The 26,595-nt window shown below is 31.2% G+C and overlaps 5 protein-coding genes across 11 annotated transcripts; all 5 read left to right on the plus strand.

The window, feature by feature from the left end:
* The first annotated feature begins 1,714 nt into the window (after positions 1 to 1,714).
* Positions 1,715 to 2,800, plus strand: LOC107916073 (FCS-Like Zinc finger 3). The gene is made up of 2 exons (XM_016845247.2): positions 1,715 to 1,950; positions 2,043 to 2,800. The coding sequence occupies exons 1-2, from the start codon at positions 1,838 to 1,840 to the stop codon at positions 2,203 to 2,205; spliced, it is 276 nt and encodes a 91-aa protein (XP_016700736.1). The 5' UTR covers positions 1,715 to 1,837; the 3' UTR covers positions 2,206 to 2,800.
* A 2,725-nt stretch (positions 2,801 to 5,525) lies between these two features.
* On the plus strand, positions 5,526 to 6,560 carry LOC107916063 (FCS-Like Zinc finger 3). The gene is made up of 2 exons (XM_016845234.2): positions 5,526 to 6,087; positions 6,180 to 6,560. The coding sequence occupies exons 1-2, from the start codon at positions 5,975 to 5,977 to the stop codon at positions 6,340 to 6,342; spliced, it is 276 nt and encodes a 91-aa protein (XP_016700723.1). The 5' UTR covers positions 5,526 to 5,974; the 3' UTR covers positions 6,343 to 6,560.
* A 2,274-nt stretch (positions 6,561 to 8,834) lies between these two features.
* LOC107916028 (uncharacterized) lies at positions 8,835 to 14,720 on the plus strand. Of its 5 annotated transcripts, none has more exons than XM_016845208.2 (4): positions 8,835 to 9,247; positions 9,445 to 9,533; positions 9,881 to 10,101; positions 13,417 to 14,720. In XM_016845208.2, the coding sequence occupies exon 4, from the start codon at positions 14,045 to 14,047 to the stop codon at positions 14,699 to 14,701; it is 657 nt and encodes a 218-aa protein (XP_016700697.1). In that variant the 5' UTR covers positions 8,835 to 9,247; positions 9,445 to 9,533; positions 9,881 to 10,101; positions 13,417 to 14,044; the 3' UTR covers positions 14,702 to 14,720. The 5 variants fall into 5 exon arrangements, with proteins under 5 accessions (XP_016700697.1, XP_016700702.1, XP_016700688.1 ...); XM_016845213.2 differs by having other exon boundaries at positions 9,887 to 10,101; XM_016845199.2 differs by having other exon boundaries at positions 8,835 to 9,533; positions 9,881 to 9,987.
* A 1,003-nt stretch (positions 14,721 to 15,723) lies between these two features.
* On the plus strand, positions 15,724 to 17,927 carry LOC107916005 (rac-like GTP-binding protein ARAC4). 3 transcript variants are annotated; one of them, XM_016845188.2, is made up of 8 exons: positions 15,724 to 15,978; positions 16,098 to 16,284; positions 16,379 to 16,466; positions 16,628 to 16,737; positions 16,853 to 16,916; positions 17,242 to 17,306; positions 17,383 to 17,448; positions 17,619 to 17,927. In XM_016845188.2, the coding sequence occupies exons 2-8, from the start codon at positions 16,147 to 16,149 to the stop codon at positions 17,715 to 17,717; spliced, it is 630 nt and encodes a 209-aa protein (XP_016700677.2). In that variant the 5' UTR covers positions 15,724 to 15,978; positions 16,098 to 16,146; the 3' UTR covers positions 17,718 to 17,927. The 3 variants fall into 3 exon arrangements, with proteins under 3 accessions (XP_016700677.2, XP_016700671.2, XP_016700665.2); XM_016845182.2 differs by having other exon boundaries at positions 16,109 to 16,284; XM_016845176.2 differs by having other exon boundaries at positions 15,970 to 16,284.
* A 4,016-nt stretch (positions 17,928 to 21,943) lies between these two features.
* LOC107915994 (uncharacterized protein At1g28695) lies at positions 21,944 to 25,041 on the plus strand. The gene is made up of 3 exons (XM_016845167.2): positions 21,944 to 22,138; positions 22,221 to 22,613; positions 24,304 to 25,041. Exons 1-3 carry the CDS (start codon positions 21,998 to 22,000, stop codon positions 24,835 to 24,837), a joined length of 1,068 nt encoding a protein of 355 aa, XP_016700656.1. The 5' UTR covers positions 21,944 to 21,997; the 3' UTR covers positions 24,838 to 25,041.
* Positions 25,042 to 26,595: the final 1,554 nt, after the last annotated feature.

The raw sequence follows: 26,595 nt of genomic DNA on the forward strand, positions 1-26,595 counted from the left end.
ATTATCCTTGAATCCGACCTGTTTATTTTGATTTGAAAGTTTGTATCCTACTTTGAAATTATTGGCTTAGTTCCTTTGCGTTTTTGGACTGCTTTTCTTACAATAGTTGGAAGCTCAGGTTAGACGTTACTTTTGGACATACTCTTATTTCTCCAAAAAAACCAAATCCCTCCACTTTTATACGAATTAAACAGTTCTAAGGTAAATTTGAATGGAGAAGAAGAAGATAGATTCATATGTCAAATATGATGATTAATAAGTAAGGTCCACTTGAATGATTTAAATTCTAAACTTTAAATAATTCTAAATCATTGGAAACAAAGTGACGTGAATTTAAAACTAATACTAAATAAAATAACTTAAATCTAAACCAAAATTGATATGAAATCATCCCCAAAAAAAAAGAAAAAGAAAAAGTTGAAATTTCCTAAATTCGAAGGGATCTGATACTTAAACTAGTCAATTTAAAGAGCATTTACTACAGTGGAGCTCCAAAATAGGGGGAACAAGCATGTGCAAGCGGTCCACTCAATAATTGATTCCCACTATGGCGACGACTCCACCGTGAGCACCACCACCACCAACTCATAAGCCATTGATCTCAATCCTGACCGCTACAATAAATCCGCCACGTATGATGCGGCAAATAATTCTATGGTGCTGCGCTGGCGATCGAATCGGGACGCAACGTACACGGGCAATGGAATGGTAGAACGTTGGGGGACGCTGCCCGGGTTTCACGGGCAGCATGCATGGACCTTTAGGTGTAATAAAGCCAGCAAGATGATGAGTCAGGCGGGCCCCCTTCTTCGATCGTTTTTGTCGGGTTGTGTTCCATCGGTGGGGCCTACGTCTACTCAGCTCCTAGTTCGTTTTTTGTTTTCCTCTACTTGTGGACCCTACCAATTTCTCAATCCCAGTTGGGAAAAAAACCAGCCAAAAAAAAAAAAAAACAAGTGGTCCTCTTTCCTCTGGAGAATTCAGGAACCGCCCACAACTTTGGTTTTCCCCTTCTATAGGCGTAAGTTGATAACTTATTAATATGCACAAAAAAAACTATAATTTTATAATTATTGGAGAATTTAATAATTTTATTTTTAATTTATAATCAGTTTTTATAATAATTCGATTTTCATACATATTGATAATGAAATTAGAAGCCAAAAAAACATGGCATAAACACAACATGGACCATGTCGTAAAATGACAAACGTAATTACGAACATCATCCGCCACAAAGTTTCATTTGATTGTGGCACGTGTTTTAGCTCTCCACCCAAAGATCCAACACAACGTACGGCAGAGTTTGAGTTCATTGAACCAAAACCACAATCACAAGAATCTCTTGGTGGCTTGAAGACAGATTAGAATAATATTCATCGGTAACCCCAAACCAGTAACTAGTTAAACACAGACACCTGGCATATTTAAAAAAAATAAAATTTGATTCCCATTCGTAATCATCAGAGAGAGAAAAAGCAACTCACTTTATTTAATTAATTAAAATATAAAATAAATAACTTTGGCAGAAAGTAAGAAAGATAGCGTATCAATAATCAAGCATTTTTATAATACCGCTTTTCATTTCCAATACCGCCCTTGGATTTGTGCGTATCATAATGCATTTACTTTTACAACATCGCCACTCAAATTTACACACCTGTCCCTTTTTGGGCTACAATAGTCTTACAGTAGTCCCTGTACTACCTGATTGCACCGAGTCAAAATCTAATCTACAAGCTGACGCTTTCTTTATATATAGCTGCCAACCTTCCTCAACTCACAACACTCTCTTCCACCCTTCTTCACTTCCGGCCACTCTAAACAAGCAATTAATATGTCGGGTTATTATTATTACTCAGGGTGCCCAGATCACTACGAGGCTCATTATCTGGATGCCTGCTCCGTTTGCGGCAAATCGCTTCATAATTCCGATATTTTCATGTACAGGTGGGTTGAATTTTGAATTTTGAATTTTGAACCGGATTTAATTATGAAAGAATCTTGTTTTCTGATGGCTATCCTTATTTTTTAAATTGCAGAGGGAATACACCGTTTTGCAGCAAAGAGTGTAGACAAGAACAGATGGAGATCGATGAAGCCAGAGAAAAGAAATTGAAATCTGGCCGATCTCTTAGAAAATCGGATTCAAAGAGCTCTACACCAAACAAAACTGTTCGGACGGGCATTGTTACGGTGTCGTAATTACATCTTTGCTTCTTCTTTTTTTTTCTTTTTATATATGATAATTGTATCATCATCAATTTTGAAAAAAAAAACGAAAAAACAAGATCGGGACAAGAAGGGAAAAAGAAAAAGGAAACCTTCAATGGAATTTTGTATTTTCGTTTTATTATTGGGTATGATGTTTGAGAGGAGTGGATGTTTATAAGGGGGGGGGGAATCGGATGTGCAGTTTTCATTAATGGAAAATGTGCAAAGATTTATAATTTCTGGTATTCTTGAAAATTTTGAAGCATTCAAGTTCCAAAGATCCCTCTTTTATTCCTTTCCGACCAATCTGTAACAACGGGACTACGGGAGATCATACCATTCGATCTAACATGTTGTCTCTTTCATTAAGCAAATGGATATATAATTTTTTAAGGGGTATAAGGGTAAGAAGGGAGAAAAAAACCTGATTGATCAGTATTTGCTTAATTCAATGAATGTGGACATGGGTGAACAGTATATTGAGTGTTGGGCAATAGCTTTTAAGGGGGAAAATCATATTTTACCGATTTCCTGTAAATTTCGGACCAGAGTTGGAGCTGGAAAGAACTTTTTGTTTTATTCTGTACTGAATGGACCCTCCCTGATTGAATCGTGTCGTTTCCATGCTGGTTCGAAGGCATCTCTTCTTTAGCAAATTACAAATGGAATAAATTAGCTTCATTTTTCCATAGCAATAGACGAAATTAAATATCGTCAAGAACTCAAGAAAAACACAACTTGTCGAGCAGAGAGATGGAAATATTTTCTAGGCTCCCAAACAGAGGAGGAGGGCATACATGACACCTGCAAGCCATTCTTCGTCTTTGTTCCGTTCTTCTAGTTCAAATGATTTGTTTTATTTATTTTTTTAATATCAATAATTGGCTTTCTGAGTCCAAAAAATTGTGGCGATTCATCTTTGTTTAATCATCATAAGCCCAAAACATAGCCCATTTATACTCCATGGATATATGCTTTTGTCCTAAAAGAAATTGTGACAATGGAGAAAACCTGGAAATAGGAAGTTAATTAATGGGACATAATAGAAATTATCGGTCAAGTTTTTGGTAGTCCCTGCACTACTCCATATGCACATGCTAGTTGGAATCTAAATTCGTTAATTGTTTGAATTGATTAAGTTGAATCTAAAGTGGTTATTTACGTAGTTTGATTTTTTTAAACACAATGAGTAATTTCACTATCTTTTGACCCACAAAAATAAAAGTGAATCACGCTTCACTCCTAGTATAAAGACCTCACCTTTGTACTTAAAAATTAAAACTCACCTCTAAACTTTTCTCTTGAGAATTTAGATTGTAAGCACAATCTTTTTGCACTTCAATTGCACTCAAAAGTACATTCTTCAATGAATCAGATAGTACATAAAACTATACAAGTTTCTCACATATATAGATGTTTAAGACTTGATAATATACTAGAGATCAAGTACAATTCAATCCTTATTAAATAGCAAAATATAATATATTGATAAAGTGCAATGTAAAGTAGAATCCCTGGAGATATGTCTTCAATGTAATCCCAATCTAATCTCCATATTTTAAAGGATTCGATTGCTTAATCCGATTCAATCAAATCTTCAAAAATTTGTTGCTCCACAATATGAATCTTCAAATATGAGCCAAATACACATTGAAAAGATTTCCAATTCCAAATATGACAAGTTATGTTGCCCATCGAAGTGCTAGATTGAAGTGGCCACTTCCACTAGTCTTTTGACATCCACTTCAAAAACACTTGCCTCAACAATAAAACATCTATCAATGTTGATCAAGCCTTCCATATTTTGAGCACAATTGATAATTTTTGCTTCACAAGATAAGTTTTAATCTATCTTGGTATGCTTAAATCTCATCAAATCAATTATATTTAATATAAGGATACACAAGATTATAAAGTCAACTTATATCTTCTTGGATTGTATATCTCAGTGTACAAGGTAAGTAAATAACATAAGAATCCTTGAAAAGTAATCTTGCTTTATTCAATCTCTTCTCTAGTGATAAACATAAGATTGGCTGCATAAAATCCTCAAAAAGAGATAAACAAATCATCAAAATATTTTGATCAAACATGCCAACAAATAAGACAAGTTATATGTTTCACGCAACTATGATGAAAATGATCATTTCCATCAACCACTTCAAAAATTTACCTCAACATATATATATAGATAGATTGATAACCTTTTAAAATTTAACATCTAAATACTATATTTTAATTTTGAGAGTAAAAATCTACCTTCCACCCAATTTTGCCATTAGTTGGTTACCCATCAACATTTATAGTTTTTATGAATTTGGTGCTTATTCTTTAAAAATTATGTAAATAAAATAAAAAAGGGTTCATATTTTTTTATAAAAATTAAAAGTTTAAATTCTTATGGGTTGCTTTTCAGATGGAGACCAATCATCAAGCTGATTGTTGAAAACCCAAAGTCCATCTATGGTAGCAATACCATAAAATGGCTATGAACTTGTGAATGAAAGAAAATAAGAAGCAAGCGAGTGAACATGGAATAGTGACACAAAGTCATGTATTTTTAGGCATTTCACATCTTCCATGGTTGGAGAATGAGGGTATAATGGCTTGGAATGCGAATATGGTGTCGATCGAAGTAGGTTCTCGAGGTTGGCTGAAAATGATATAGGGCCTTGTAGGCGGATTATGGAAGAGCTGCTTCGGTGATTGCCGTAGGTGAGCTATTGAAGTAAACTTGTGTTATGGGATAATTTTTTTTCTTTTGGTTATGCCTTTTATATATACATCAAACGAATTTTAATTGGGCATTGGCCGAATGTAAGGCGGGCGAGCAGTGACTTTGACCCTAATAAAAAATAAAATTGTCTTTTAAGTCTTATTAAAATTTTAAAAAATTTATAAATTAATATAATGATAAAAATATATTTTTATCTCTAAAAAATTTATAATTCAAAATCGACCCTCTAATAGATGATCAATTTATAATTTAACGGCTTATCATATTATCAATGAATGAGAGATTTGTCAGGAGTGCTTGTCTAATAGATGATCTTGATAATGGAAGGATATTCAAATTCCTATTGACTTATTTCCAATATTTTATCATAACGCTTATTTTGTAATAGAAACAATCCATCTAGAATACCCGCCTTGACCAAACCGTCTAGTGATTTTTGAGTGTAACATTAGCTTGTAGACAAATTTTTTGTAGTTGAGTTCATTGAACCGTAATAAATGCACGCTCGTAAATATATGAAATAATGTAGAGAAGAGAATCTTTTGGTGATTAAAATACTTAAAAATAATATTGATGGGTGACGTAAACCACATTTAAGTAATTGAAAAACAATGTTGCTTACGAGACACACGCACATCCAACCATTCACCCTTCTTCACCATTATTTTTAATTTGATTTGATTCTTATGCATAATCAACAGACCGTGACACAAAATCACCCACTTTTATTAGTATATTTATAAAAACAACTTCGGCAGAAAGTAAAAAAGATAAAACCAAACCGCTTTGATCTAACACCTCTCCCATTTGTTTGGGCTACATAGTCTTACTGTAGTCCCTGTACTACCTGAGTGCACCAACTCAGAATCCAAGCTATCACCTCCGTTTGCTTTATATATAGCTGCCAAGCTTTAACGCCCATCAAACTCACTCTTTTATTCTCTTCCACCCTTTTTCAGCTACCAGCGCCGCCCTCAGCTCCGGCCATACTTTACGAAATTCAACAAGTAGCAAGCAGTTAATATGTCGGGTTATTATTATCACTCAGGGTGCCCAGATCAGTACGGGGCTCACTATCTGGATGCCTGCTCCGTTTGCGGCAAATCGCTTCATAATTCCGATATTTTCATGTACAGGTTGGTTTGCTCTTTAGTATTGATTTTAAAATTCGAATCGTGTTTGAGTATGAAATAATTTTGTTTCCTGATGGGTATTTTTTAAATTGCAGAGGGAATACACCGTTTTGCAGCAAAGAGTGTAGACAAGAACAGATGGAGATGGATGAAGCCAGAGAAAAGAAGTTGAAATTTGGTAGATCACATAGGAAATCGGATTCCAAGACCTCTACACCCAACAAAACTGTTCGGACGGGAACTATTACGGTGTCGTAGTACATATTTGCTTATTTTTTTCTTAGTAGGGTGATAATGGTATCATCAACTTTGAAAAAAAAAAACGAGAAACAAGATAAGGAAAAAGAAAACCGTGAATGGAATTTTGTAATATCGTTTTTTATTGGGGCTCACAGTTGATAAGGGAGGAAGCGGGAGGTATCAGATTGTGTAGTTTCCATCAATGAAAAATATTCAGAGATCTATAATTTCCGGTATTCCTGAGAATTGAAAGCTACCTTTTAATGATGTGTGATAACTAAATTTGAATGAGATCGTAACAAGGCAAAGTTTTGTGCTCATCGCGATAGGGTCTGCTTTATTAAGCAAATGAGAAAAAAACAAGATATATCAGTAATTAGTAAATGCAGTGAATGTGTACATCGTTGAACGGTATATTGTCTTGAGCAAAAGCTTTTTTGTCGGATTGAATGGACCCCTGCCTCCTACATACTTTTCACTTGTTTTGTCCCATTCAGTCATCCCTTTTCACCTCATATTAAAGGCTTTTTGCCATGCTTTCATTACCATTTCCAATGCTTATTTGACAAATCTTAACATTATTTAACAAATTACAATATAATAATTTACCATTTTTCAATGGAAATGGAATATATTTAGGGCTAGTGTTGTATTGCTCTTAAAAGAAGAAGTTTGGTTTTTAATATTGCTGTTAAAAAGTGATTTTGAAAAATAAAATGTTTATTTTAGACATGATATTATCAAGTAATATGTAAATAATTTTCAAATTAATATTATTATATTTTAATAAAAAAATAAAAAATAATTTATTATAACTTGTTGTTGATATTTTAATATATGAAATATAAATTTTAAATATTTTTAAGCAATAAATATTAATTATTTATAAAATTTAATTAGAATATATAAACTATATTTTAAATAATTAAGTATAACCATTAAATATTTGTAATTAGATATTAACACATTTGTACTATTTAAAAAAATATTTTTTTTCTTTTTAATTAATGATTTTAATACATTTGTAATTAAGCACCAAGAAAGAAAAAGAAAAGTATCATGTTGTTGGAGAGGTGAAAAAGTAATTAAGCACCAAAAGTATTTTTGGTAGAGAAAAAGCTAAAAATTTTAGCTACTCATTTTCAAAAGCTAAAAGTTTCAGTAAAAAACAACTTGTTTAACACAAATTTTTTTTTAAAAGTATTTTTCAAACCAAAAAGTACTTTTTTTAAGCAATACTAACAAATTCCTTAGTTTCTTTCTTATTTCTTATACTTATTACTCATCTTTACTTTGGACAAATCATTTTATAATTTTACCATTTCCCTAAGCCTTTTAAACAAGTTAAAAGAGTATACATCAATTCCTAATGCAAACATCTTCAAGTACATAAGAGAACACAACTTCTCGAGCAGAGAGAACTTATATTTTAAGAATCAAATTGATAGTCTATTAGATCATCGATCTTCGATTCATCCGATTTGATTGATGTATCTAGTTCAAAGTAAATAATTTACTAAAAATAAAAATTTAATTAAATAATAATAAAAATCCAAATCAATCGATTTGTACTACTTCATAAGTTAATTGATATTTTATCACTCTTTGAACTGATACTTTAACTGTTTCTTGATCCAACCAGTCAGACCGATCAGTCCAATTCAAACAATACTGGAGAGGAGTTGAAACTAGGGAGTCCACCGCTGGTAACAATGACTAATCCCCTTATTGTGGGTGCTCTCCAAAGAAGTAAACGGTTGGTCATTAAATATGCTCCATTCTCATGGGCAAGGATCAAACATCCAACTTTATGGTTAAGGGATGATGTGAGCAACAATCACACCACACCTCATGATTAAAGAAAATTGATAAAAACTAGAATCAATTGCATAATTGAAGGCTTTAGCATATGAAATTTTTAAGTGCATTATCAATACCCATATTGAAAATACACCGGCTAAGAATATTTTTTAGCAACATGGCTTTTATGCATAAAGTTTCAATGATGAAACTTGTTTATATTTCTTTTGTAAAGATTTTTTTTATTCTATAGGCATTATCCTATACTTCCTTTGATACTAGTAAGTTATTCATACTAACTAGTGGGTTTGAATTTAAAAAAAAAATAAATTCTGACTCAAAAATATAAAATTTGTATATAGTAGTGAGTAGAATTGAATTTACAGGAATTAATAACAATCTTATGTGTTTAATAAAAAACAAGTTAAAAAAATGACAAGTATCAAAATTCGAAACTAGAATTAAAAGGAATTCGACAATAATTTGGGATTAACAAAATCAATCTAGTTTATTAAGCAAATGAGAAAAACAAGAAGAAAAGGAAACAAAGACAAAAGAAAACACTAATTTATCAGTATTTGGTAAATGCAGTGAATGTGGACATGGTTGAACAATATATTGTCTTGAATGAAGGTTTTTTTTCGGATTGAATGAAACTTACCTCATACATACTTTCCACTTGTTTTGTTCGATAGAATCATCCATTTTTTTTGGAATATGCTCTTTGTTACATTTCGAAAAATTAGGTCAATTGTCATTCTCTCCTCGTGAGTAGAACCTTCCCGAAGTCATTGCAATTTGTTGTCATTCGCCAATTTTTCTCCATTTTGTCTCCGGATCTCATTTAAGCCTTTGGTTTCCTGTTGAGATTCCTTGGTTGCTTTTGTTTCTTTAAAGATGTTAGTGATTATATTTTGTTTGAGTAAGAAGAACTGTCTCAATGCAGCCGCATCTCGCCTTTGTTTGTCAATTTTCTCCATGGGTCTTGTTGGTAGTTGGTTTTCTACCACTTCAAATCCTCTCAATTTTCGATTTCTAGTATTTGGTTCTCCTTCCTTTGGTTGGGTTTGGTGGATTTCGTCTGTTTCAGAGTTTCTATCGAATGACTAAACTGAGTTATTAGGTTTGCTTTCTTTTATTCTATTCTTAGTTCTTCTCATAGATCTGATTACAACAATTTAGGTTTATTGTGTTGTTTTCGGTTTCTGGTATTTGGTTCTCCTTCCTTTTGCTGGGTTTGGTGGATTTTATTTGTTTCAGAGTTTCTATCGAAGGAATAAGTTGGGTTATTAGGTCTACTTTCTCTTCTTTTGTTCTCAGTTCTTCTCATAGACCTGATCACAACAAAGGTCTTGTGCACACTGATACATATTGATTACCAAGATCTAGCATTTTTTGCGGACTCAAAGGTAAATGTGACAGAGGTTTAGCTCAGACGATTAGTCTAATGTCCTTTAAAAGGTTTAGCCCGGACGAGTAATTTGACATATATATTTTCAGCTTAGCCAAGCAATTTGATGTGTCATTAAATTTTTAGCATGAACGGGTAACTTGACACGATTGTTGTTACATCCCTCGCCCAGTCTGGTCGTCGAACCCGAGTTACGAAATGCTTTAGTAAAATAGAGACATTCACATACACAATCATCGAATAAATTTCTTTTTAATGTCAATAAAATTTTATTTAGATCACACACATATAATAGATGTTATAACATAAGTGAGACTAATTAAGTTTTATAACAAATATCCTTAGTTTCAGGTGATTTATAGTTTTAAACGAAGCACGCCAAGGAGGTTCGCTAGAATATGTCCGCCCAAAGCCTGTCCGCCAAATGATTATCCTCCAAATGAATGCAGAAGGTTGTTCGCAAAATCCTTGTACTTAATCCGAGCATCATGACCACGCGATCTAGTCTTGTCCGCATAATAGGCTTGCTTTTTGGCCATTATATCGCAATCGATGAAGATAACGTGGTTTGCATCTCATTTCCGTCCATACTATCCGTTGAACATTCATATTATTTTATTATTATTAGCCACCCAAATAGTCTGCATTTATAAGTTCACCAATTAACTAAATTGAGTTAAGATATTTAACACATCCTCCTCTGAGATCAATTTAAAAACATTTCAAATTTCACAATTTTTCTATTTAGTCCTTGTCGTCATTCAATCTCTTATACTTAAAATTTCACTATCATTTCACTACTTCTTTTCCTAACAATTAATATATTTCTTCCACACTTCAGTTCACAACACTTAATCTCACTTATCAAGTTTTCCACATTTCTCAATTTAATCATCTCTTCATCATCTCATGCCATATCTAGTTATAACATTATTTTCTTCATTATTTTCTCAAGTTCAACCTCTATTCTTTCTCATATATTTATATTTCATACCTATTTTCGTGAATCATACTAAGATTATTATCTAGTCAGGAACAATTTAAAGCTTTTTTCACTATCTTTTCAAATTTCAGATTCACATTTCATTATTTTATATTTTATATTATATATTCTTATATATCTTGTTTTTCTAGACTCACTCATGATCATGGGATTAGTAAACCCGAGTTCTGATACCACTAAATTTAACACCCCATACCTAACTCAATCGTCAGGTCAAGGTACCGGGATGTCACATTCGTTGTTGAAACAACTACAAATATTTCAAATCGATTTATCATATTATTTGATTATTGCATACCATTTTACTCATTTTATAAATAATTGAATTTATGACAGAACTATTTATGGGTTGAAGGAACTCATTAAAACATGATATTCAATCAAATATAATAAAGTTTATAAAATTAACACAATTATTAAAGTTTTACAAATAAGTCCATTGGAGGACTTGCACTTTCTAAAGTAATTTACCCACTTTATGTATACTTCATATTTATTTCTAAATTGTGTCAATTAATTTAATTATTCATAAACTTTTAGCCAAGATTCTAAAATCAGATCAATTAACAATTACTCACTTATTATTTTATCAATTCGTTTAAACATTCTCACAAGTATTTATCAGTCCATCACTTATAACCATTTCATAACATTTCAAATTCATCTACTATTTTTTCCTCCTCCTCTCCATTCCACACCCTTTATGTATATATATTAGAATCTTTAGCTTTTAGTATGACATGCATATACGTAACATTAACTATAATTCCATTATTTACTTATGTGTTCATATCAAAATTGTCCACTTGTGTCATAGTTACTAGATCATTTATATCTTGAATTACAGAATTTGAAATTAAGATCCGCTTGATGTTTTTGAAACTAGGCTCAAATATATTTTTACCATAAATTTTTTAGAATTTCTACTTTAGCAAATCAATACAGCAAATTCTTCAAAATTTCCCCTATTCTATTACTTGACAACTTTGACCTTTCTTTACTAAAATGTAATTATCTCTTAATACGGGGTTCAGATAATGTTTACTTTAGATTCTCTTGAAAATAGACTCATTAGTAATTTAAACATATAAATTTCATCCCTTAATAATTTTTGTACAAGTTTTTTTATGATTTTCTAAGGTCTACAATTTCATTGCTTACACCATTTCTTTCATATGAAACTATGCTCAATAAAATTTAATTCCATATTTAATTTAATCTCTAACTAATTTTTTATGATTTTTTGTGAATTATCAAAGTTAAGCCGTTACTGTTGTCCAAATTATTTTAATGAAAATATTTTCTTTTTCATAGTTCTTTTCACTATCTTTTATTCAATCATACATAATCACCATACGTTTGATTAATATTCAATTTAATCACTTATGTTTATGTGTAGATTACATATTCATTTTTTAATTTGAGTACTTTTCACAATACAAATCACAATTTCTCTTACTTACCAATTTAGTGTTTTAAATCTCTATACTTTATCAAATACTTTCTATTTCTAGTTAGATTAAAAATACATATTTCATACATCTCATTCACAACATATTTAACTCAATCTATTGAAATACAAGTAGGGTTAGTATAAAACTTATCCCCCTTTGTCAAGAATTTCTTCCTTTCTTCTTCATTTCCTTTCCTTCCTCATCTTCACCTCTTTCTTTCCCTTAATTGATGAACATATTCTCTAAAATCTCAACTTCATCTTTTCTCTTTGGTGTCTAAGGAAATTTTCATGAATTTTTGGTGAAAATGTGGGTTTTCATGGTAAAGGACTAAATTGTAAAAAAACACAACTTTCTCTTCCCTAGCTCTCTCTCACGTTGAACGTGAAAAGATGATGATTTCTTTTCATCTTTCCTCTCTTTTTATACCAATCATTTTCATAATAAAATATTAACAAAAATCTAATTAAAATATTAATATTATAACATTTATCTAATTATTTAATTTAAAATATCTCACATGTCATCATTACACTCTAGAATTCTTTCTCATGCTAATTGACCATTTTACCCTTTATAATCCTTAAAAATTTCATCCTTAATAATCACTTAATTTTGTAAAATTATGATTTAGTCCCTCAAATTCTCTATTTATTCAATTTAGTCCTTATCCATCCATTTTCCTTATTTTCTAAACTCTTCCACCCTTAAGATATTTGCACTATTGACCCTTCAACTTTTTTTATATCTACACTTTAACCCCCTCACATTTTCAATATTTACACTTGAGCCATAGAACTTTTCATATTACAATTTAGTCTCTAACTCAAATTAATATTTCACAACATACTTCTTATTTCAAATTTTTCCTTGGTATCACTCAACCTTTCTTTTATCATCTTTACATGTTTTTCTCACTTTACTGGAAAAAAAAATCAATTATACACTATCAATTTAATACTACTTTTATAATATATTGATTTTAGGGGTATTACATTTCTCCCCCTTAAAATAAATTTTATCCTCGAAATTTCCTTCGTTTTTCTCGACCATGAACTTCATTGTCTTTTAGCAAAGACACTATTTATGTTAATTTATCATTATTAGTACATCACATTTCTTTAATTACAACCAATTTCTTAGACTTGATACATTCTTGATTTCTTTATTCGAATTTTCTTTCTTGTTACACTTTACTCGCATAATTTATCTCTTCACTACTATTTGTAGTATCTTTTCTCTTAAGATTTATTGAGAACTTTTGTTAATCAATATTATCTTTACATCCTCTCTAAAATAAGACTCGTTAACTCGCTTAATTCAAAAATTTTTCATTCAATTTGGTCCAACACTACCTCTCTCTTTTATGATTGGTTGTTGTATTCGATCTATTGAAGAACACATTGTTGTGTCCAATTATGTAGTTGGTTGGATCCGTCAAGGAAAATAGCAATCGGATTTAATGACCTGAGTGGTTGAGGTTGTTGGTTCGAGTTGGATCCTTCTAGTTCGCAAGACTATCAAAGAGCTGAATAATTATAATTTACACACAGAAGGGTTGATGGTTTGAGGTGTCCTCAATCACTATAACTGACTTATTGGTTGAAGAAGAAGACTTGCTATCAAGGATTGGTTAGAAGTTGAAGCAAAAATCGAGCCCGAAACTAGAATTTCATCATATTGGTTTATTCAATTTAATTTCGTTTTCAATTTATTTTTACTATTATTTCAATTTCAATTATCTCTATTATTTTTAGTTTTATGATATTTAAATTTCCCTTTTTATTTTTGCACAGATCGTCACCTATCGTGAGCACGATAGTTGCTTGACCGCGCGACCTTGTTAAATCGAACAATAATTTTAGATATCCCAATCCGTGTAGGATAAATCCTACTCTCTATACTGTTATTTATATATGTTCAGGGGTAGGAATGTTATTTTTGGTGGATTGAACACCCATCAAACACATATTATTTTTTTGCCCCTTTGTTGAAGCCGTTCGGAAGATCTTTACCTTTAGCTATTGTCGTAAGAGGGAAGGTTTCAAGGGGATGTTCAATTGGTGGAATGATACCAGTCTATGGCTTGATTCTGTTGAAGCCAAAGATCAAGTGGGACTTCTTGCTTACATTTGTTGGAATCTTTGGAATTCTAGGAATCGATTTATCTTCGAAAACAAAAATGAAGATCCTGTCTCCATTTGGATGAAAGCCATGAGGGAAGCTATGGAATTTAACCAACGAGGGTCAGCCCCTGCTCCAAATTCAGTTAAAATCAACTGTGACGCATCTTGGAACCCCTCAAACCAAACAGCGGGAATTGCAACAGTTGCTAGAGACAGTTTTGGGAAAATCATCCAAGGCCTGAATGCTTGTGTTCAAGTGTCCTCTGTTCGGGTTGCTGAAGCGTTGGCGGTGCGTTCGGGAGCTGTTTTGGCCGTTCACCGACAATGGTCAAATGTTGCTTTGGAATCGGATAACAAAGAACTTATGACCTCACTTGAAGCGGATCTCGACAACTGTTGGGGATCAAAGGCTATTGAAGCTGATATAAAATCTTTATTAGCCTCTGTTAATTATGTTTTCAGTTTTATCTCTAAATCAGGGGTTGCAAAGATGACTCGAACTTTAGCATGCCCTTTTGATTGGGTTTTGTTTCCACCTGCTGGTCTTGCTCGACTTGTGAGCAATGATTCTGTTTCTTTCTAATGAAGCTGCCTTTGCTCCACTTTCACCTTATATTAATGGCTTTTAGGAAAAGTGATTGTTACCATTTCCAATGCTGGTTCGAACGTCTCTCTTATTTGAAATATATTAAAAATATTTAACGAATTACAAATTTAATAATTTTAGCTTTACCATTTTTCCATGGCAATGGACGAAATTTAGTTTCTTCGTATCTCTTGTCACTAATCTATACTTTCCGCAACTCATTTTATAATTTTTTCTTTTCCTTCCTTCCAATAAGAGAATAGATCAAGTTTATAGTCTTAGTTTGATAGGTATTAATATTGATATTCTTGTCAATACAAGATGATGTGGATTCGATTGCGGTCAAACATGTTTATCCTTTATTTAACAAATATGGATTAATTGGTGGGTTGGAATTCAACAAAAATAAATTCTTACTAAAATATATAGAAGCAAGAAAAGTTGAATCCTCTTGTATTGATAACAATGTTACGTGTTTAATAAAAAAAAGTAAAAAAAATGATAAGTTTTGAAATTAAAAATTAAATTTGTCATGCTAAGAATCTAATCAAAATAAAATCTCAAATTTAACTTATGAGTTCAATCATTGATGCAAAATAAATTTCAATACCTTTTAATAAAATTGTTAATAGTTATCGATGTTGTGTTTAGTAATAAATCTCTCTTTACTAAGTCGAGGCTTGCATATCGCATACCAAATTATGCTTTTTTTCATAGATATTAGGATGATTAATCGGATTGCCATTACCTAATCTTACTTTTACAAGACTGAAAAACTTAATCTAACTTTGAAGTCCAACGTTCATCTAGTAAAACCTAGATCCATTCCATTCCAAGATGGTGACAAAAACACAGGAGGTGTCACCAAAATGATGGGGTGACATTAATTTTCCTTAGTTCAAATGTCACTATCTCCTTATCTCCGGCCACTAATTCTCTGAGAAATATAAAACTTTGTTTTATCTTTTGCACAATGTTCAATATCATGGAAACATTAAAGTCTTGGTTATGTCATGCATTGAAAAGCAGTCGTCTCGTCAACCTTCCTACACGGTTGACGGAAAAAGAAAAAACTGGGAGTATTCAAACCAGAGTAACATGTCCATCTTTATTGACTCAACAAATTCACAACCTTGATTAAGTGCTCATAAAAGGAGTAAAAAGTGGAGCCAAAAGTCAAAATTCAATAGAGCAAAGTCCTCAATCATTTCAATGGAGCCGGTTGTTCACATGCTACTTAAGGGCTTGCTATTAAAATAAAATTCACAAAGGGAGTAAGTATTCCTTTTTCTTTCTCCTTTTGGCTCTCTGACAGCTCAAATTAAATGATGAATCCCTCCATTTAAGTTTGTTTCCTCACCAAGTTCATAAAAATGTTTGGGTTTTAACTCAGAAACTTCTCAGGTTTGAGGAGAGTTCAAACAGAGGGGTATTAGCATACAATGAGTACTGCAAGTGCAACAACAGCAGCAGCCACATCTACAGCTCAAACAAGATTCATAAAATGTGTTACAGTAGGAGATGGAGCTGTTGGGAAGACTTGTCTCCTTATCTCTTACACTACCAACACTTTTCCAACTGTATCAACTTTTCTTCTTCTTTCTCTACTATCTTCTTACATTTCATCTTTCATTTTATTTTTTAAATTTTGAGTTGCTTTCTGGGTATTTACAGGATTATGTTCCTACTGTTTTTGATAACTTTAGTGCCAATGTTATGGTTGATGGGCAGACTGTGAATTTGGGTCTCTGGGATACTGCTGGTATTATGCTCATCTGCTTTATTCTTCCATATACATTGATCTTATTCAAGTTCTTTTGCATATATCATAAAATGAATACTAGTTTCTTGAGTTAACGTCCATCGATTCGATTATAAAACGAAACAGATTTTTCCATAATGCTGATAGTAAGAGTTGTTCAGGTCAGGAAGACTATAACAGGTTGAGGCCTCTAAGTTACAGAGGAGCTGATGTGTTTATTCTTGCTTTCTCCCTCATTAGTAGGCCTAGCTATGAGAATGTAACAAAAAAAGTAAGTTTCTCTCTTGTGCTTATGGCTTATGCTAATATACTGTATACTATTACAACTTTTCTGATTCCTTTACATGTTTTGTTCTTTTTTCATTATGGTCCTTGTGCTGGTGAAGTGGCTTCCAGAGCTGAAACATTATGCCCCAGCAGTGCCCATTGTTCTTGTGGGAACAAAACTAGGTGATGAAAATGCCTTTTTTTTTTTTTTTGTTCTTCTTCATGTATTCTTTGTGCAAATTAAATGAATGTTTCAAGAACCATGCCTTTGCTTATCAATCAAGATTCAAGATGCTCTCAATAATTGAGCATGTCCTTGGTTCTTTTTTCTCCACTTCTTACACTTACAATCATTCTTTTCCCTTTCTAAACAAGTTATCATTATAAGATAGTCCTAGGTGCATGGTTCATAAGCATTCAAAATGTGAACATAAAGTGCAGCATATGAACATGCCATGTTTAGACAAGCATGGCTTTGTTATATTAATAAATTTAAATGGGGATGCAGATTTAAGAGAAGATAGACAGTTCCACTTGGACTATCCAGGGGCATCAACTATTTCTACAGAACAGGTAACCACAGATGTCAAATTTGTTGTATTATATTGTAGTATTAGATGTTTCAATTTTTTTTATCATTTTTGGGCAGGGTCTTGAACTAAAGAAACAAGTAGGAGCACTGGCTTACATAGAATGCAGCTCCAAGACACAACAGGTTTCATCTTGCATCTGTTAACCTAAAGTGGCTGTTACATACACCAACCGGATTCTGTCTTTTTTTTTTTGGTTTGGTCCTTCCCAAGTGAAATCTCAACACTAATTAAACAAACAGGATATTGGAGAAATTAGTGGATAATAGCATTCATTAGTGTTTGAAAATTGCAGAATGTGAAAGCTGTATTTGATGGTGCAATCAAGGTGGTTGTCCAGCCTCCAAAGCAAAAGAAGCAAAAGAAAAGACCAAGTGTATGCCGTGTTCTTTAAAATAAACACCCTTTTGGGACAACAGTGTCAAGTTGACGATGATGGTTCTCCTCTTACAATTCTCTCCATATGCTTGTCTTGTTCTGGCTTGTTACATTTTTCTTTTGTGTTGATTCCGTCGATTATAACCCCATTTATTTATCACCTTCAAGAACTCAACGGATGTTTTGGGTTCTGTAAATTGCTGCTTATTGGAATGATTTGAGGGCATTGTCATCCTGTTTTTTTTTTTTTTTTTTTGCTTTCCATTTTTGGTTATAGTTGAAGACATATGGCATGGGCTCTAATTGGTATTTTTTTACCTCAACTTGGGCCATGTTAAGTAATCGTTCAAGAGCAGTATATATTGGGCTTCCACAGTAATCTTTTGCCTAAATTACATTATATCCTATGGTACACCTGAAAGAGAGTGTATATATATATATATGAAAAAGTATTTTAAAAATTTTAAAAATATATTTCTTATTTAAATAAAAGGAAAATATTTGGTACACCATAGTGCAGTGTTTAAACTTCACAAGAAAGATTAGAAGATTGACAAGTGTCCTAAATGAGTATAGTAAAATATTAAAAAGAAAGAGACATGACATATTTTAAAGGTTATTCGTGAAATAAAAAAAATATATTGTCAATGTATTAAATATTAATCCTTAAATAAATGGTAAAATTTTAAAAGGATGTGATATTTTTTAATGAGAAAATATTTGGTGCAGTGCCAATGGAGTTTTTAGACTTCACAAGTAAAGTCAGGGGGTTGACAAGCGTCCTATAGGAGTATAGTAAAATATTAAAAAAAATACATAATAATTTTTTAAGGTTGTCAGTAAAATAAAAAAAATTGTTAGTATATCAAATATTATATATTTATCGATTATGAAAGTGAACCTAACTTTTTGTAACTATATTGATTGTTCACCCTAAAAATCCACTATCATACATTCGAATCACATGATAGTCTATTTATGGTGGGTAAGTATATAAAAATATTTTTATAACAACAATAATTATTTTTTAATAAATTAAAATTTCAGTTTTTTTAATTGTGCTTGTGTGCAATTAATTGATAGTACTAAATCAATTAAAATTTTTATAATAGTATAAATAGCTTATTCTTTGAATAGTTTTAATGTAAAATTAGTTGCCTCAACATACAGCATATATTTTCTAAAGAAATCATGTTGTTAGCCAATCTTCTCTTAAAAAAATAGTTAATAACAAGGATGACAATGGAACGCGGAGGAGCAAATATTACCAAATTCATTATAAATATAGTTGGTACAGTATGCTCCACTATCTGTCCTTCTTCACTGTGGATGTATAATATTGAAAACCATTATCATCTCTATAAATGTTGGATACATCCATCCCTGTCCCACCTTGCTCCGCTTCAATTTGAATATTGTTACTTATTTTTCATATTTTCAATCTTTTTAAAGTCAAGTAAATATTAAAACATAATTCTTCACAAAAATATTTAAACATAAAGTATATGGATTTTTCTATATTATGTTATTACATTTTTGCCCTTTCAGTTGTTTATATATAAAGATAAAATCAGAATTTTATATAATGAAGTGGGTTAAGGTGAAGTAAGTAATTTCATACTAACTATTTAAAAGAGCTCGCTCGCATCCACTTTTCAAAAGAAAACATTTGCTATCCATTCAGAGTAAATTGGTATAGAATCTATCAAACGGTTTGAGTTTTGTTATCTCTAATTAATGAAGCAAAGTTGGGATGAAATTGAAAAGTTAGAAATGATTTAAAACTTGATGTTAAATTAATGAAGTTTTGATCCGAAATTAAGGTAATGCATGCTGCCATCTCTCCAAATCTTTGGTGTCTTTTACTGCCTTCTGCCATAAAAGAGCCATAGCTCCCATGGAATTACTCTTTTTTCTTTTTAAGTTATAAGTAGAAATAATACACTTTAAGAAAATAATATATATATATTGATACAAGAATAAATTAGAACATGTCTAAATGAACGAGCTTAACAGCTTCAACTCTCATCCATGCTCGAATCGTAGATATCCTTCTCCAACAGATCTCGCATAGACAGGGGTGGATCTTCAAGTGTGACCAAACAATTAATTTTGTCTTCGTCCATCTTAGTTAACCGATCTGCAACTTTGTTACTATCCCGTGAAATGTGATGAAATTTAATTTGCCAATCCTTGGAGCACTATTCATGTATCAACTTAATTTCGGCAATACTACTTATTGCTACAAGTCCATTCCACAAAACATCCACTAATAACACATTACCACATTCCAATTCAGCCTGTCTAAAGTAATATAAATGAGAGAAACATTTATAAATTTATTTATTGGGGAGAATGAGAAGGTGTGGGTCAGTTTTTGATTAAGCAATAATAATGTGATTAAATTAAAATAAAATCATGTCCTTAGCCACCAATACAAAATTTAAAATCCATAATATATTAAAACCACTCCTATTTAAATACAGCATGAGAGACCCTTCATAATTGCATTATAAGTGAGGGCATCTTATGTGGTAAGGTTTGTCAACACCTGCCACCCAATCCTAGATTTTTGCTTCTTCTTTGCTCTTTATTTTATTTTGTTTGTCTCTCATTACTAATCTTTTTTATGATTATGACCCTCAAACAAAACTTGGGTTTTCTTCTCTTAAAATTTTCATTAATTGGTTGAATGATAAGTCATTCTCAACATTAATTTTAATGGCCAGGTGACAGAATATGTGGTTTTGCAAAATCATATATTAATTTATTATCTCATTATTTTTGAAGGGATTTATCATAAATTAATTTAATTTCTAATGTAATTTTGCCTCTATATTTTTTTATAATATTATTAATTAGTTCAAATAATTAATATTGTTAATTTTTTGTTAAAATATTACATGATTATATATAATTTGAATGACGTAAAAGACTCAAAAACTAATAATTTGTTTTTTTAATTAACATTATAAGATAATGGTCAAATTTCAACTTTGACTCCTATACTATGCTAAAACTTAAGCTTTAATATATTTGTTTTAATTATTTATATATTTTGGTTCCTCTACTTTATAATACCATTAGTTAGTCTAATTAATTAATATTTTTACTTATTTCAATAAAATGTCGACGTCAATTTTTCTTAAGAACACTAGACCAAAAAATATTTTCTAATGATGAGTTCGAACGAGTATTTATAAGAAAAGAAATCCTAATCAGTATTTTCAACATTATTTTTATTATTGCATGATTACCAAGTGAATATATATATTTAATTTCAAAATGTCACTCAAGTAAAATTAATAGAAGAATTTTAATAGTAATAACACTTGGACATGAATTTTAAAATTTAAAAAAGTAGAAAGATTAAATTCATGAAAATAAAATTATGGACTAATTTCAAATGTACAAAGCATATGGAGACTTAAAGCATATTTTAACTTTCAAAATTTTACTCAATAATTTAATACAAATAAATAATCAACCCAATGCGAAGTGTAAGAATCGTATTTGTAACGTATAACAGTAGAATATATTCATTTACAAGTTATTAACCTATAAGTAAAACCTATGCCTTGAACAAATAATAATAATAATAAGTAAAATGAAATTTTTTGGACCTCTAACTTTATAAAAAAAAGTAATTTTAACTATTTATTTAATTTTTCACCACTTTTAATTCTGAAACTTGGATTGTTTGTTAAATCACCTCAAAATGAATAGAAAAATTATCGTTTGTTAATTTTGTTGATGTGTCATACACATGAATTACCATGTGTATGCCATGTATGTAATTAATTAATTTTTAAAAATAAAAAAAAAATTAAATTTTTTAATATTTTTTAACAATTTTTAAATTTTTTAAAATAATTTTACAATTTTTTTTGAATTTTTTAAATTTAAAGAATTAATTGCTGACGTAACATTCATGTGGCAATTCACGTGTATTCTATGTCAATAAAATTAACAAATATTAACTTTTTCATCTATTTTGAAATAATTTAACAAATAAACATATGTTAGAGTTAAAAAAGATGAAAAATTAAATAAAAAACTAAAATAATTTTTTTTTATAAAACTAAAGGCAAAAAAAATCATTATACTTTTATCTAAAACCCATGCCAAGTCAACGGCTGGTCTGTCCCTCAGCCACTTCGTGTGACCATTCTACCAAAATTATGCATTTGACCGACCTCACCTCATGTACTCCTGACACACCAAATATAAACCAATGCCTTTTAACTTCATCCTCTTAGCAACTTCAAACCCCAACACGCCCCTCTCTCTCCTTCAATGGAACATCCAAAGAAGTTTTCCCCTGGAACTTCCGCCATTGTTTTTCTCCTTTTTGCTGGCTTTCTCTACATATGTGTATGGTCTCCTTCAAACCCTTTACTCCCCTTCGTTCAACCCAGCGGTTCTCCCAAAGATTTTGTAAGTATATATTTATATTAACTTCTCATGTATATATATATACGTGTGTGCAGACTGTAATATCAGATTTTTTTTTATAAAGACTCCCGTAGAGTTCGCTGTGAAAGACGAGCTTGATTTGGCGTTAGAGGAAGCTTCGATGCGGAACAAGACCGTCATAATAGCGGTCGTCAACAGGGCTTACGTCGAGCAAAGCGTTAATGCGGAGACCACAATGCTGGACCTTTTCTTGGAGAGCTTTTGGCTGGGGGAAGATACGAGGCCATTGCTGGACCACCTGCTCCTGGTTGCGGTGGATAAGACGGCTTACGATCGGTGCATGTTCAAGCGATTGCACTGTTACAGGTTGGTGACGGAGGGTGTGGATTTCGGGGAGGAGAAGGTATTCATGTCCCGGGATTTTATCAAGATGATGTGGAGAAGAACTTTTTTCCTTACGGAAGTGTTGAGGCGTGGCTACAGTTTCATTTTCACGGTATGCTTCTTTCTTTGACCTTCTCTAATAGTTCTTTCATTTTCTTGAATAATTCTTCAATTATAAAATAAAATATATTGAATTATAAAATAAAAACTTAAGGCTTAAAATATGATTTAAGTTTCTTGAATAATTCATTTTCACGTAAGTATTTTAATCAAAATAAAATATTTAAATTAATTAATTATATTATAAATATTAAGTGTTTAAAAATTAAAGTAGTCATAGAAAATTAGGCGAAGATATAAATTCTAATTAATAACAAAGAAAAAGAGCTTATAATCTTTGAAAGTTATAATCCAATCCTTAATATGCCGCCAGACCAAGAATTTTATGTTTTATAGGAATAAACTCGGATTTATTTTCACACTTATGATCATATTTTCAACATGCATTGCTTGGAAATTTATGGAATTCTGGGAATATATGTCCACGGCCATGGGGTTGTAGTGTAGGTGGTCCAATCGGGAGAAATGTTTAATTAAGGAGATATTAAAAATTTGGTTTTGACTTCTAATATGAAATGAAGTCCAATACAACGTGAAAGACAGCTACGTCAAGGTAGCATGTGGCATTCTAGGATTGAATGCCACTGATGGTACGTGGGGGACGGTCATTGAGCAATAGGTGCGCCCCAAAGTTTAGGCAAGCTACTCCCTGAATCACATGAAAAGGGAATATAGGATTGATACGATGAAATAATCATCTTTTGAAAATAAAATATAAATTATTTTACAGAATTTTATCTATTGAATAGGTCTTATTTAACTAACCTGTCATCATTTGTAATTTATTAATAATGCACATTTTAACGAATAACAATCATGTATGCATGCTTTAATATTTCTACTGCCGACACTATTTTAATAGTTTAAAGGGAATAGTTTATTTCTGTTTGTCTCATATTACATTTTAGTCATTTATATTTGAAATATTGTGTTTTAGTCATTTACGTAATTGTTTTGTTACGAAGTGATCACTCTACCGTTAAACTCCGTTACCAACCTAACGGCAGTCTTATGTGACAGTTGAAATGGGTTTTAAATGTCAACTTAGATGTCTAGTTACTGGGATAAAAATATGTTTTTAATTAAATAAATTAAATTTGGATTGCCATGTAAGACATCCAAGTTGGCATTTAAAACCTATTTAGACTGCCACGTAAGATTACCGTTAGGGAGGTAATGGAGCTTAACGATAGAGTGACCACTTCATGACAAAACGATAACGCAAGTGACTAAAACTTAACATTTCAAATATAAGTGACTAAAATGTAATCTGAGGCAAACATAAGTGACTATTTTTGTAGTTTACCCTAGCTTATATATATATACATATAGCCTTAGTGATTTTCTCTGCTTCATATAATTTTTTATTTTTTATTTAAAATTTTAATCCAATCATTAACATTATAAATATTTTTATTTATCAACTATATGCTAGGTGGTATAAAGGTATGGTTGTATGTTGGTCACTAACCATGAAAAATGTGACCCTATATCCCAATCAATCAATTAAACCCTGTAATTATATTAGTTGAACCACCCCTATACTTTTGATTAAGTTACTTTCTAGCAAGTTGGTTATATGCTTTTTCTTTTCTTTAACTTTGAAGTGAAAGTTGAAAGTGACATCAAAATCAGGTTATATGCTATTTGTAGAAAGTTAAATGTTAATAAAATTTTCTCAGGACACAGATGTAGTGTGGCTAAGGAATCCGTTGACAAAGTTAAGCCTGAATGAAACCGATGATCTCCAGATTAGTGTTGATAAATACTTTGGCAGCCGACGACCCGAGCATAATTTGATCAACACCGGCTTCTATTACATCAGATCGAACAACAAGACCATCTCTTTGTTCGACAAATGGTATTCACTCAAGGACAATTCCACCAGGAAAAAAGAGCAAGACGTGTTGTTAGACCTACTAAGACATGGGGTCGTCACCGAATTGGATCTTCGAGTAAGGTTCTTGGAGACGAGACATTTCAGTGGCTTTTGTGAAGACAGTAAAGATGTTGGTGCTGTAACGACGGTCCATGCCAATTGTTGCCGCCACATAAATGCAAAGGTTAGGGATTTGACGGCCGTCCTCCGTGATTGGAAGAGGTTCAAGGCGGCTCTGACTAAGTATCCCAAGGCTGCTCGTAATATAACTAGGAGTTTTGGGTGGTCACGACACGATGGATGCTTGAATTCATGGAAACCTCAAACATTAACTTAAAACATATAGTTTTTATTGATTTATTTTTTCTAATAAAAAAAATCAATTGGATTTGATACATCCAGTTTCAATGTGTTGTCAAGGCATAAGAAATTAGCGGTTGATTGTTTTTAGAATCTTAAATAAACAGTTTTTGTGTGGTTCCATGTAATCAAATCTTAGTTATTTTGATACGAAAATAAAAATAAATTTCATATTTAGACATTTATCAGCTTGAATATTTTTAAATATCGAAAAAGATTGTATGAAAAAGAGACGCCACATCATTCTTTATCTCTTACCAATGATTTAATGTTATTTTAACATCTTTTTCCATATAATTGACACATCATTTTGATAATTTTTTAAATCTAGACCTTGAACCTTGGATAATAAACCCTAAACCTTGAACCGTAGATCTTGAACCCTAAATCATAGACCTTAGACCATAAATCCTAAACCCGAAACCCTAAACACTAGACCTTGGATAATGGACCTTGAACTTAAACCTTAAACCTTGGACCATGAACCCTACCTTAAACCTTAAACTTGAACTTAGACCCTGAATCTTAGACTTTAGACCCTAAACTCTAGCCCCCCAAACCTTCAACCTTGGTCTAGGGTCTAGTGTCCAAGGTCTAGGGTCTATGGTCTAAGGTACAGGGTTTCAAGGTATAAGATCTAGGGTCCAGGTATCAAAATGATGTGTCAATTGAATAAAAAAATACAGAAATAACATTAAATAATTAATAAGAGATACAAATGATATGACATTTTTATTTCATATAATCCTTTCCATTTTAAAAATATATAAAATTATACATTCATAATAAATTTTGCTCTTTCACCTCATTAAAAGTTATTGACAGATGACATCATTCACTGTTATAAATTTATGGTATAAAGTCCTTGTGTTTACTTTTCTTTTCCTCTCATTTTAGCACTTTTATTTATCACATTCCCTTTAAATTTTAGATAAATTATTTTCTTTTAGATAAAAAATTGATCGAAATATTAAATTTTAATGACATTAACGAGATAACTTACATGGCAATCTATGTATACTTTATCATGGATAATTTTTCTAAAATTTTATGAACATTTTTAAAATTTATTCAATTTTAAAATATTATTATTTTATTTAAATTTTTATGAATTATATGTGGAGTGTCACAAGTAGCCATGTCAGTGCAGTTAAAATTTTAATATTTTACTCAATTTTTCGTCTAAAAGAAAACAATTTGACTAAAGTTTGAAGGTTAAGGGCCAAAATAATCTAAAAAAAAGTATGAGGGCCAAAGTGGCAAAATAAGTAAACACTGGGGAGTAAATTAATCATCACACCTTAATTTATATACAAAGAATGCATTATTTTTAAAGTTATAAATATAATTCGCTATTACCAACGAAATTGATAATATAAATTATTATTCTTTTCAACTCAATAGATCCATTTATTGATTGAATTCTTCCTTTTAAATCTATTTTAACAAAATTGATATGATACATGAAGCAGGGTTTAGAAAATTTTTGATGTGATAATTGAATTATAGATGTTTAAGGAGTTAAGTTAAAATTATACTATTATATTAAATTATATACAATTTTTAAAGGGATCAAATCTTAATTTTACCAATAATTAGTACAAAGTACAATTACATTGAAATCAAATTATATTTACTTAATTCCATAATAAATGTGAAAGAAAACTCATATGGTTTGTAATGCCTTATTGGCTTTTTTTCATTTTTAACAACTATAACTAATTCATTAAAGAAC

Source organism: Gossypium hirsutum, chromosome D08 (assembly GCF_007990345.1).
Source record: "Gossypium hirsutum isolate 1008001.06 chromosome D08, Gossypium_hirsutum_v2.1, whole genome shotgun sequence".
Lineage (NCBI taxonomy): Eukaryota > Viridiplantae > Streptophyta > Magnoliopsida > Malvales > Malvaceae > Gossypium > Gossypium hirsutum.